The sequence below is a fragment of the Amblyomma americanum genome, chromosome 11 (assembly GCF_052857255.1).
Source record: "Amblyomma americanum isolate KBUSLIRL-KWMA chromosome 11, ASM5285725v1, whole genome shotgun sequence".
NCBI classification, from domain to species: domain Eukaryota; kingdom Metazoa; phylum Arthropoda; class Arachnida; order Ixodida; family Ixodidae; genus Amblyomma; species Amblyomma americanum.
The window spans coordinates 110,406,198-110,419,163 of NC_135507.1; the positions used below are offsets into that span (position 1 = coordinate 110,406,198).

The window sequence follows — 12,966 nt, forward strand, 5'->3', positions numbered from 1 at the left end:
TGGGTAAGTCAGCCCCGCTGCTTTCCACTGTAGGGTGAAGCCCTTTACAGAAAAGTATCAAGTGTTCAGCCGTTTCCTCCTCCTCTCCGCACGCAATGCACAAAGTGCCTATCTCCTGGTACCTGACTCTATACGTCTTAGTCCGCAAAACTCCAGTCCTGGCCTTAAAAAAACAAAGGGCTTCCCCTACAATTATCATAGATATTTTCTTTGACAATTTCCTGTTTAAAGGTCCGGTATGTTCCCAGTGCCGATTTCGTCAGTATCCCGGGCCTGTTCTCCACAGAGCTCTCTCTGTTTCTTTAACCTTTTTCTTAACCGATAATTGCTGATTTGCCCCCTTACTGCTGTCCAGATATTTGCTTGTCAATTTTCTAGTTCGCTTTCTCCATTTCGTGTCAACATTCTTTATATACAGGTATCTGAAAACTTTCCTAGCCCACTGCTTTTCCTCCATTTTTCGCCATCGTTCCTCAAATGCTATCTTACTGCTAGCCTCTCTGCTCTCGAAAGACGCCCATCCCATATCACCCTGTACCCCCTGATTTGGTGTATTGCAATGTGCTCGCAAAGCTAACCTCCTTACGCCGTGTTATTTGATTTCTAACCTTGCTTGCCTCATGCACAGGACCGCATTACCGAAGGTCAGGCTAAGGACCATCACCCCTTTCCAGATCCCTCTTACCACCTCATACCTATTGTAATTCCACAGTGCCCTATTTTTCATGACAGCTGCATTCCTACTAGCTTTATTCATTACATATTTTTCATGCTCTGTCAGATACTCAGCACTGTTATTTATCCACACCCAAAGATACTTGTACTCATTCACTACTTTTAGCACAAACTCCTGTATTCTATGCTCGCCGCCCTCTTCATTAAATATCATGACTGCAGATTTTTCCTTACTATACTTGAAGCCTAATGTATCTCCCTCAGTACTGCATATGTCTAACAACTTCTGCAGGTCTTCCTTGTTGTCAGCCATTATCACTATATCGTCCACGTATATTAGTCCCGGTAATGTCTGTTTAATCAATTCCCCTTGCTTGGAAAAAGATAGGTTGAAGCCTAGTCCGCTCCCCTCTAGCTTGGTCTCCAACCCTTGCACGTACAACATGAACAACAAAGGGGACAGAGGACATCCTTGTCTAAGCCCCCGCTGTATCTCTACAGGCCGTGATACACTTTTTTCCCATTTTATGAGCACTCTGTTACCTCTATATATATCTTCTAAAAGATCAATTACTCCATTTTCCACATCCAATGTGCCCAGTATGTCCCACAAATGCTCCTGAGTAACGTTGTCATAGGCTCCCCTAATATCCATAAATGCTAGCCATAAGGGCCTATGTTCCTTTTCCGCAATTTCTATACACTGTGTCAATGAAAATAGATTGTCCTCCAACCTCCTTTGTTTCCGGAACCCATTCTGTAGTTCCCCTAACACCCGCTCGTTCTCCACCCTAGCCTGCAGTCTATCCTTTATAATTTGCATCACCACCCTGTAAACCACAGATGTCACTGTTATGGGACGATAGTTACGTCTGCTTTGTCCCCCTTTCCCTTATATATCATGTTCATTCTACTTAATCGCCATTCATCGGGGACTTTCTCATCCACTATCATTTTGTTCACTACCTGTATTAATGTTTGCTTGGATTTTGGTTCTAACTTCTTTATCAACATAATCGGGATACCATCTGGTCCTGTTGATGTGCCACTAGGAACCTTCTTCTCTGCCCTTTCCCACTCTCCTTGCTCAAGTGAAGCTATTGCTGTAACCGGTCTATCCTCCTTCGATAAATTATGCACCACGTGCTTTGCTGTAAATTTTTCCGTCATCTTTGTTCCTATGTGTTTTATTGCTTCATCCCCTTCTAGTCGAATACCCTCATCTGTAACAATAAACCTTTGTTCTAGCCTAGTCTTATTACTCATTGCATTTAGATGTTTCCAGAATTTTTGGGGTGCTTTTCTATCCTTTTTATTTACTTTTGACATCCATTGGGCTCCCTTTCTTCTAATTTTCTCATTAATCAAATAGGATGCGTCCCTTCTACACTTTATGAAGGTGTGATGACCCCCCATAATGCGCAGGTCCACACGGGACGGAGAGGCAAAGAGACACCGTATGGCTCAGTTTAAACAAACAGATATATACAATAATTACACATGATTATGATTATACATCAGAGGCTGGGGCGTCCGAGCTTACGTGCCGACGACTTCATGGGGACGATGGAGGGGCTCCGGAGTTGAGCTCGAACGGTTGCTGGCAGAAGCTGCACGCCGTCGGGCTTCGGCGCTGAAGGCCCCCTTGGCGAACGATGTCGTCCTGAGCGTTTCTCCTTCGGTACTCCTTGTCGATTTTTATATCCTCTTATCCCCACACTCCCTAGGGTGAGGACGCCCACGCCGGAGTGGGGGGGGGGGGGGGGGCTAGGGCTTTCACTTGGGCGCACAAACACACCACCGCACTTATGGTCTCGCCCCCCTCACGCAACACCCTCTCAATGCTAAGGCCTCTCCACCGGCCGCGTGACGTCACGCCAAGGGACCGTGCAGGCCCCGCGCTCCGCGATTTCAGCGCGCCGCGCCCGTCTGCACTATTCGGGTACTGCCGTACGTAGCTGCCTTATAAGTGATTCCTTCATTTTCATTTTTGTCGTTGCTGCAGAAAAGAAATTCGCTAGTTTGTGCGCGCCTTAGGCTATCATTTTATCTGCTTTATATATTTTTTTTATTGCAGAACACCTTATTGTCAAGAAAGTTCGAGCTGCTAATACAGTTTTTTATAATAAACAATTTAGCATACGGCCGCCAATTTCGCATTATTGGTCATTATAATAAAAAATTGATTAGTTAATTTCAATTAATCATCTAATTATTAGGTTCTATCACGTACATGATGTCTGCCGTGCGGTAAAATCCATCCGCACAGACCGCACATGCGTATATCTAGTTGTTAAAGTAGAAGTTCGTGAACATTGAAAAAAAAAACACCGTCTACTGCGCATTGTGTTAGTTTTATTCTGTATTGTGTTTTGCTTAAAGCTTTCACACACAGCAATAATGACACTCACAATAATGTTGCGCTGTTGAGTATTTGTACAGCTAATCTGACCCTTACAATAAAAAACGACGAGACACCAGCAATGAAGTGTGCGCAAAGCATTTTTATTGCTTGGGAATAAAACTTACTTCTTCTTAAGCGTTACTGCTTTCCGGGCTGCGGCCTTCTGCTGCGCATTGTCTTGTATGGCATCATTTCTTAGTTTGCAAAAGTTGTTTAGAACAACGTTGGTTGCAACGCGTACTACCAAGCGCAGGAGAGTTTGTGCAGTGTGGCCATTTTCACATGTCTCAATGTCGTGTTCGTCCAGGAGGGAAATCGTCTGTGAAATCACGACACCACGTTGATTTCTACAGGAGAGAAAATCTTCCGCGGTTGCTCCAAAAGACAACTTCTCTGCAACTAGTTTAGTCATCAGTACCATGTGAACTGTGCATGGCTGGGGAAACTTCAGCCCTCCTCTCGACAGGTTAGCTATCATGGCAGTATTTTCCGCTTCGATCTCTCGATTTTCAATCACCAATGTGCTGAAGCAAGCAGAACATGAAAGCTTCTTTAAAGCAGCATGAGCAGCGTATCCTGCAATGTAGACAATAGCATCCATGTCAGAGTGGGCGTGTGTAATATCGTCGTCGCTGACAGCCACAGAAAAGTTGCATGGGACAAGATCCTCACTTACGTCTTCAAACTCTGTTTCCTCGCGTGGAAATGTCAAAAGTTTTTGAAGACGAAGCTTCTTCTCACATTCGTAGAGCTGACGCACGGAAATGTGGTACTGTGATCCTGCCAGCTGGCGGTAACGGCCGAACCGGTCTTCTAGCGCATCCGTCTGAAATTTGCCCAGCAGTACGTACTTGAAGTGAAGTTCTTCTAAGCAGTAGCGCGAGAGTTCTACCAGAGAATAGCATGTCAGTCGCAAAGCACTGTGAGTCTCTTTCGTCAGCGAGCCACTGGTGATGTTTATTCTTGCCCAAGCGTCCAACCAGTCCACAACGCCGCTCAGGAAAGCTAACTGTGTGTCATCAACAGACCTTACAGGGTCTTGCATGCTGTCCCTTAGCCTCTGGCCTTTGCAAGGGGTCTTAACATTGACTATTTGCCACCATGTGAGGATAACGTCAATGAAAAGAGCAGTCGACTCAGCTTGAGGAATCTTGAACGCGGAACCATGTGTCCTGAGGGCATTTGAAACAAACTGATTAATGACGTCGAGAGCGAGCTTTACATTTTGCCGCTCCATTGAGGTTGGATTCACGGCTTTTGCGTTCAGTCTGTAAGCAGCCTTCACAAGCGACGTCTTCTCTGAAGAATAAAGCTGCCGCACAGCTGCGAAAGAAGCAGCTTTCATACGAGGAGGCCCTTCGGGCATTGCTCCACTCAAGTCCATTTCAGGGAAATAGAGGCATGTTCCAGGGTTTTTCTGGTTAATCCAATTGTTCCTAATGCACTTCAAGAGATGCACAGGATCGACCACGTAGAAAAGAGGGCGAGCGTTATCGGCTGGATGGGGATAGACAATGCTCACCTGAGGACTTGTAGCAAATAACGACATCATCTTGCGGTTCAGAGCATTGTTGTCCGTTATCACAGCGATAATTTTGAGCCCCATTTTCTCAACATTAATGATTATGTTCTTAGCATGCTCGTGCAAAATTTCTGCGCTCAGTTTGCTCACAGGTAATATGTGAATGACGTCCTTGTTTGCAGAAAGGAGTGATTGTACCATGAACACATGGGCTGTTGTTGCTGGTTCCGTTGAATGAACCGACGATCCTACTATTGTGCCCCCTTTGTAGTCGAAGTATGGTTTTATGTGGATCTCATCGATCATCAGGGTCACTGTCTTCTCGTGGTCTTTCATTGATTTGACTCGTTCTCGGATGTAGGAGAGACAGTGCGGTTGATTTTGCTCCACAAGAGGGTCAGCTTTGTAATTTGAGCAAACACGGCGCAGTGTGGAAGGATGGGGCAGAATGATTCTTGATGCAGCTCTTGTGAAGTGATATGCGTGAGGAGAAATTGAATTCAAAATACTGGCGAATACCAGCAGCTCTGCGCTATACACATGCTGTTTCGCGAGGAGAAGCTCTATCTGCTCAACCAGAAATTTCAGCAAAGAAGACTGTTCTTTCGTCGTATCACTGTCCTCAATGAGGTCTGCAAGCAGTGAACCGACAAACTGCAATACTTTAGTATGTTTCGACTCTTTCGTCACCTCAGGAATATTATGCAAGCCTATCTCGAGTTCTTCTAGCAGCAAGGACAGGCTGGAGGTGTCGCATACTTGAGCTGGCAGAATCCTGCCTGAAGGAAGCGACAGAAGCTTCACTCCATTCAAGAAAACAGAAAGTGACAGATCAGGGAGAACTACCAAGGCGCATTTCACATTAGGTGAAGGATCATTCTCGATGAGAAGGAACCTAACGCACTGCTCATCGACAGAAACGGTCCAGAATTTCGTGTTGCAGATTCCAGGCAACTTAGATTTGAACTCCTCGTAAGATGAAACTTTGTTTCTTTTCTGTTCAAGCTCATTAGACTGAAGTGACTTCCTCATAGCCTCCTGCAAAGCAGCGTTTTCCCTTCTTGCTTTTTTCGTCTCTGGCGATTCACTCCGTCCAGGCGTTGAGGACAAGTATTTTGGGCAGTTTGGAAAAACAGAAGGCGCAGCATCAATCTTCAACTGTAGCCTGTCACGCTTCACCTCTATTATTTTCCCTGTCAGTTCATCTTGGTGTGACAACGTCGTAATGAAGTCGCCTGCGTGGAAGTGCAGTTCACACACCTGCACGAGAAAATGAAGCAAGGCCATTCGCCATGACTCTCCATTGCCTAAAACACTAAGTAAAAAGAGTCTGAATAGTGAACAGCTTTTACATATTTACACAGCTTTTACACAAGCCTTATGCACATCCACAGAACTAAATGCTTCCTGGACAATTCATACATAAGTGTAAGAAGTGATATCATTGCCTACAAAGACAGCATGCCTTTCCGGGAGCGACAGCTCACAACTAAGATAATTACCAGCGCCTATTAAGCAATATTTCAGAGTCTTACCCTCGAATGCTCTGTAGGTGTGAAATCCTTCCGTGGAATGGCTCGCAACCAGGCTTTTCTTCGTACTTCGTCTCTTGGGAAGCAATAAACACGTACTTTGGGACCATTCTGGTAGTTCCCGCGGCACCCGGGAACACAGCACCGGCCCATGTTTCACGAAGTTGCACTCGCTACACGGCAGGCAATCAGTTTCCCATTCGTGCGCTAGCACAGGTACGCACGCCACACAAGAAACGGCCACACGAAACAGACACAGCCGTGCGAGGAGCGAACGGAAATGCACCCAACGCCAGGCTGAAAGACTCAAGCAGCAGCTAGACGCTCACTGCAAGACTGCGTTCGTGTCTGTGCTTGCCCGGGCAAGCGCGAGCACATCGAGGGAGACAACCGAGCGGAGCGGAGCCGCGCTTGGTGAGCAGCCTGACCGGACACTTGGCGTGACGTAGCGCGTGTGGAAAGGAGGGCCTGGAGAGGCCTGAAGAAAGTATTTAGAGGGTGTTGCCTCACGTGTTGAGTCCGAGGGAAAGAAGGTTGTCGTCGACGTAGCGCATAGCGTCGGCTGTGGTAAGGCGCGCTCTGGCCCGCTGTCGGTTCCCGCGGGTCACCGGCCTCCGTTCTCCATCAAATGACACTCGCCCCTCAAGGCCGGAACGCGAGGTCACTAAAAGGCCCGGAAAGTGGTCCCTTGTCCTGGGATGTGCTCGGGAGGGTTGATTGATGATGCCCACCGTCTTGCCACGGGGCCTGGCCCGCCGAAACGAGGCCCCCTTGGAACGGCCACGGCAATTGGGGAAGATAACGCCCGTCTCCCCGCGGCGGCGTTCGACTCGTGCCGACACTGTGGAAAGGGGATCCGGTTGTGCTTAAACCCCTTCGTTCTGGTCGTTCACTCTCAACGAGTATGGCTCGGTAATTGATGATGCCGCTGTCATCTGGGTCGTCTCCGTGCGGTCCACGGCGGCAGGCCCAAAAGCAATCACACTCAAGTTGCTTGCAGCCATATACAGTAGAAACATGAAAGGGGGTCCGGTTGTGCTTTCGCCGCCACTGGGGGCTCCGTCTACGCCGCGCCGTCGAACGCGGACCCTCGTAGCACACACAAGGAACGTCACACTCGCTCACCCTCCAGAAGAATGTTCTCCGAACATTTGAGTCCATGCAGCTCCCCTTGTCTTTCTGAATCGCCTCGCACAGTGCGTCCGACAAAACACTTTTCGCTGCACTCAACACCACTGCACAACACCATATGCCTCCGCTGTCATAACTGGCGTCTCCAGGGGCAGCACTGATCTTCTTTTACAGATAAACATGAAACTCAGCACCCAAGCCTCTCCTTTCTAGTCCAAACTGGACGAAATAAATTTACCACAGTTACAAACGAGCTCCCACTTCTAGCACGATCACGGCACAGACAAAAATATAGATAACGAAAGGAAGTAGGGCAGGTTCTGCATGCGCTCCGCATGCTCTCCTGTGAAGGTGTTACTTAATGACAGAAAGGTTTAACTACCAACTCCGATAACTTAACACATAAGCACATAGCAATGTTATGAGCTGCGGCATTACACAATTCTAACCAGTTCACAACTCCGCTCTGTTTACGCCATTAGTCCGACTTAGCTTTCCGATTTCGCAGCGGATATCGGCCTTCATGAGTCATACTAAGTAAGTCTGTGACCCTTTGTCTGCTTTGGGACTTCAAGCTAGTCACAGACTGCCATACTCTGAAATGGGTGATGAGTGTCAGGGACCCTAGCTTGCGACTCGCTAGATGGAATCTACACCTGCAGGAATACTGCTTTGAAGTTGAGCACAAGTCAGGAAAGACACATCTGATTGCTGATGCACTCAGCCGCACAGCTGCCGTGGCAGCTATAGATGAGCTTGTCCCCGTAGTCGACCCCGCCGAATTACGCACAGAGCAGTGCAAAGATCCTGACCTGAACGAATAATCGAAAGCTTAGAGGGCGCACCGTCTCACCCCGAACAGCTAGGTTATTTCATTGGCAAAGACGGCACCCTGTGTCGGCGCACGAGGCCAACCAGGAAAGGGAGACCAGAGAAAACCGCTTGGGAGAGAGTCGTCATACCTCGGTCGTGGACAGAAAGGGTTCTTCGCGCGTTTCACGATGCGCCATGCGCCGGTCATTTTGGCGTAGCGAAGGCACGCAGGCGTGTGGAGCGTTTGTACTTTTGGAGTGGCATGCGACAGGATGTTAGAGACTACCGTGCGAAGTGTCATTCCTGTCTCGAAAGAAAAACACCCAAGGGACGAAGACCAGCTCCAATTCAGCCGTTCCCTGAGGTTTCGGCTCCCTTCGAGCGGACAGGTATGGACATAATGGGCCCATTGCCCACGACCACTTCCGGAAACAAGTACATTTTAGTATTTGTCGATCACCTTTCAAAATACGCGGAAGCGGTAGCACTCCCAGATCAGAAGGCAGACACGGTTGCAAGAGCATTTGTCGAACAGATCGTGCTCCGACATGGACCCCCGAGGCAACTCTTGACAGATCGGGGAACGAACTTCGTGTCGCAGCTAATGAGGAGAGTTTGCGAGCTGCTTAAGATCGCTAAGAAGCAGACAACACCGTACCATCCGGCTTGCAACGGCGCGGTGGAGCGACTGAACCAAACCGTGGCCGGGTTCCTGTCGCATTTTGTTTCGCGCGACCAGCGGGACTGGGACTTGTGGCTCCCGTATGCAATGTTTGCCTACAATTCCGCAGCACACGAGAGCACGGGCGAATCGCCATTCTTTATTCTCTACGGCCGAGACCCGGACCAGCCTAGTGAAGTGCCAGAGGGCCCCCGTCGTGTCCCATACGCTTCACTGGACGACTATCAGGTTGAGCTAGAATCGCGATTGCAAGTGGCGAGGGACATCGCAAAGGAGGCCTTAAAGAAAGCGGCGAAGCGCAGGAAGGAGGTGCACGATCGCAGTGCTAGAGACGCGCCGTTTGATGTGGGGGACAGCGTGTACATTGAAAACTGCCAAAGGCAGATTGGGCTAGCTCGTAAGTTCCAGACGAAGTGGAGAGGACCGTGCGAGGTTGTCGAGAAGCTTTCTCCGGTAAACTTCAGAGTACGAGACGTGAACCGGCGTTTGATAAGGATACACGCAAATCGCCTCAAGTCGGCACCGGTTCAGTATTCACGAAATGAGGAAAGGGAAAGCGCGGATTTTGATGGGGACAGAAGTGAAGCGGAGCGCGCAGATAGTTCGCAAGAAACGCCCTCTCCTGCATTTGCTCGGCAGGCGCCAGAGGTGACGGCCGGAATGCCACCGGATTTACTTCATGCATTGCTAGAAGAAGAAGCGCGCGAGGTTGCCGCGCAGATAACGCCAGGAGAGGCTCCTGCCACGAGCCCTCGCGAGTCCCAAAGCAGACAAAGGGTCACAGACTTACTTAGTATGACTCATGAAGGCCGATATCCGCTGCGAAATTGGAAAGCTAAGTCGGACTAATGGCGTAAACGGAGCGGAGTTGTGAACTGGTTAGAATTGTGTAATGCCGCAGCTCATAACATTGCTATGTGCTTATGTGTTAAGTTATCGGAGTTGGTAGTTAAACCTTTCTGTCATTAAGTAACACCTTCACAGGAGAGCATGCGGAGCGCATGCAGAACCTGCCCTACTCCTTTCGTTATCTATATTTTTGTCTGTGCCGTGATCGTGCTAGAAGTGGGAGCTCGTTTGTAACTGTGGTAAATTTATTTCGTCCAGTTTGGACTAGAAAGGAGAGGCTTGGGTGCTGAGTTTCATGTTTATCTGTAAAAGAAGATCAGTGCTGCCCCTGGAGACGCCAGTTATGACAGCGGAGGCATATGGTGTTGTGCAGTGGTGTTGAGTGCAGCGAAAATTGTTTTGTCGGACGCACTGTGCGAGGCGATTCAGAAAGACAAGGGGAGCTGCATGGACTAAAATGTTCGGAGAACATTCTTCTGGAGGGTGAGCGAGTGTGACGTTCCTTGTGTGTGCTACGAGGGTCCGCGTTCGACGGCGCGGCGTAGACGGAGCCCCCAGTGGCGGCGAAAGCACAACCGGACCCCCTTTCATGTTTCTACTGTATATGGCTGCAAGCAACTTGAGTGAGATTGCTTTTGGGCCTGCCGCCGTGGACCGCACGGAGACGACCCAGATGACAGCGGCATCATCAATTACCAAGCCATAACAGATAAAAAACAGCTTGTTGTAAGCACGCGCTTGCTTTGTTCTTTTCCGAGAAAATACACTGTAGCGACCACAAGGCTGCGTTCTGGCATCAAGCTTCCAAATGTTACCATTCTTTCTATATACAAAGCGGCAAAGTTGTTTTTTTTTTCCGCTCCATAACGTGCGTAGGCTACAGAGCCAGCAGGTGCTTCAGATATTTTGGTCCAGGTTGCAGGAATACAAATTGAGTCCAACGGATGCTGATCTTCAATAGCAATACAACCCATCTGCTCCTGCGGGCATCACTGGGCTGCTCTGTTGCTGCCGGCCCGTCGGAAACATCGTCGAGCGTGCTTGGCGGTCCTCCACCGGCACTGCGCATTTGCCGTTTAGTGACAGGTTGGTCACGTAGGTTCCTCACTTTTCTTTTCGATGTCTTCTTAGGCAGAAGGTATTTCGGATAGCTGTCGAATACTGCTGGCGTGACATCGGGCGTGAGACGTAGTCTATCTGGCGAGCTCGTTGACGACACCGTTCTCCGTCTCTAGATGTAGCAGTCTCCAAAATGTTTCTCGCAGAAAACACACGCTGGAGTCAAGTTGCGGTCCTGTCTTTTGATCAGCCGCTCCCACTCCGCAAGCCGTGTTGGGTCAGAGGTCACAAAGAACATGGAAGCCTTGCTCGGATTCGACCGGTAGCCACTCCGACGGAGCGGCACGAAACATGTTTTTTTTCCCGGCCTTGATGCTTCGATTTTACCATCATTAGTCGCTGTGGTTTTCCCTCACATGGAACAGCACGGATAAAACAACAGAAAAAAAGCGCAGATGCGACCAAAATGTTATAATCCACACCACGCACGACCAACGCAACTGCAACGACTGCGGCATGTCCAGTAGCGACGGTACCTTTACGACGAGCAGTGCCCCTCGCGGCCAAAGTTGGCAGGCATCGCGCGCGCGGCCACCCTCTCCCATTGGGAGAGCGCTCCGCTCGACACACTAGTAGGATATTCTACAACGTTGATATTCTAGGGGACCTTGAGCGGAGTAACAAGATGGCTGTCGCAACACCCTCAATTTGGCTGTCGTCGTCCACGAAAAAGTGGAGAGGGTTTACATGGGAGTGCTGACGCCGCTTTCGCTCTAGTGTTGGTAGTAGTAGTAGGCACTATAGTAGTAGCTCTATGGTTCAGCCGTATCCATCCATCCATCCATCCATCCATCCATCCATCCATCCATCCATCCATCCATCCATCCATCTATCCATGTAAAGAGTGGATTGCTGTGAGGTAGTTTTAATTCAGCATATCATTTTATTAACAATGCATTTCAGTTTGTGCGATAAGTGGTATGCTCAAACAAACGTAAGCGCGTAATCGTTTTGTTTTGCTTGTGTTTTTGAGTTTAGTGACGTAATCGGAACTGCTGCTGCCGCCGCTTCGTGTCTTTGGAAACACGCATCTGGCAACACTGTACAGTGTGCCATGTGCTTTCAGTTGTTACCAAGGCGGATTTACCTTGTTGTTACATGCTGTAGCATGATAGTGCGCTGTAGCGTGGTGCTGGAGGTTGTTTTTTTGTGTGTATGTTCGGCTACTCCGGATGCATCGTGCTAAATTCTTGTGTGCTTAGCTGAGCGACCGGACATTCAGCTATGGATCTCGATAAAATCCCTCACCGTTGCGTGAATAGCGTGAGCTTTAGTGTGTTCAGCACTGAAGAGCTGTTGCGCCAAGGCGTGCTCGAGGTAACCTGCGCTGAGACTTTTGACATTGTGGGACACCCGACGAAAGGTGGCCTTCACGATGCCTTGCTTGGTGAGTCTTATTTTTGTTCCCTACGTTGTCTGCGAACCGCGTCTGTGAGTCGCCTCGCAGCCACGCGAGGTGTGTTGGCATTCGTTTTCTTGGCGGTCTTCGTTTGTGTTGTTGGGCCGCCTTGTACCAGGACAAGTCAAGCGAAACAACGCAGAGAGGGCGCACGGAACACGAATGATTAAGTTAGCATTAGCTTCAGAAAGCGCAGCAAAGTGCGATGGTGCAGCCGCAGACAGACAGGACAAACATGAATCTTGGCATAACGACTCAAAACCGCAACACACACAGGACGGACGCAGGCGGTAACACCGCCCTGTGTTGTCACCTGCCTGTGTCTGATGCGGTTTTTAGTAATGTCTCGCCAGCTGGCTTGCAACATTACTCTCATAAGTTATGCATAATACGGACGAGGGTCTGAGGAGAGGACACAATCACAAGCGCTACTACTAACCATCTTGGGCGAGGGTGCCCCTTCTTGCGTCCTTGTCTTGTTTTAATAACGAAGAACTCATGTGTTGTCCTGGGCTGCATACGTTCCGTCTTGCACTTGTACCAGGCGCCCGGCACGTGCGCTTACTCTGCAAGCGCTGCTTATGCCATGAGGAACTCTCAAAAAAACATTGCTGTCTCTTCTGCAGTGAACTTTTTCTTGTTATTAGAGAGGAGCTTGGCCATTCTTTGCAGTTCTCTACTATACTGGGCCCGGAAATAGGAACCTTGACAGTGGCTCAGTCGTACGAAAACCGCCGCAATCATGCGCTTTCCCGCCATATCTTAATAGTCACCAGTACCACTAAACCATCCACAGGGTACATTGCAGCATTTGAATCGTGTTCACAGAAGCTTGAACAG

At 49.0% G+C, this 12,966-nt stretch overlaps 1 protein-coding gene across 1 annotated transcript in view; it reads left to right on the forward strand.

Moving 5' to 3' along the window:
- The first annotated feature begins 11,766 nt into the window (after positions 1-11,766).
- Positions 11,767-12,966, forward strand: part of Polr1A (RNA polymerase I subunit RpI1) — a 345,140-nt gene continuing 343,940 nt past the window's right edge. The window contains exon 1 of the mRNA XM_077642305.1: positions 11,767-12,114. Coding sequence (XP_077498431.1) covers positions 11,952-12,114 — 163 coding nt within the window. The 5' untranslated portion in view covers positions 11,767-11,951. The remainder of the gene's footprint in view (positions 12,115-12,966) is intronic.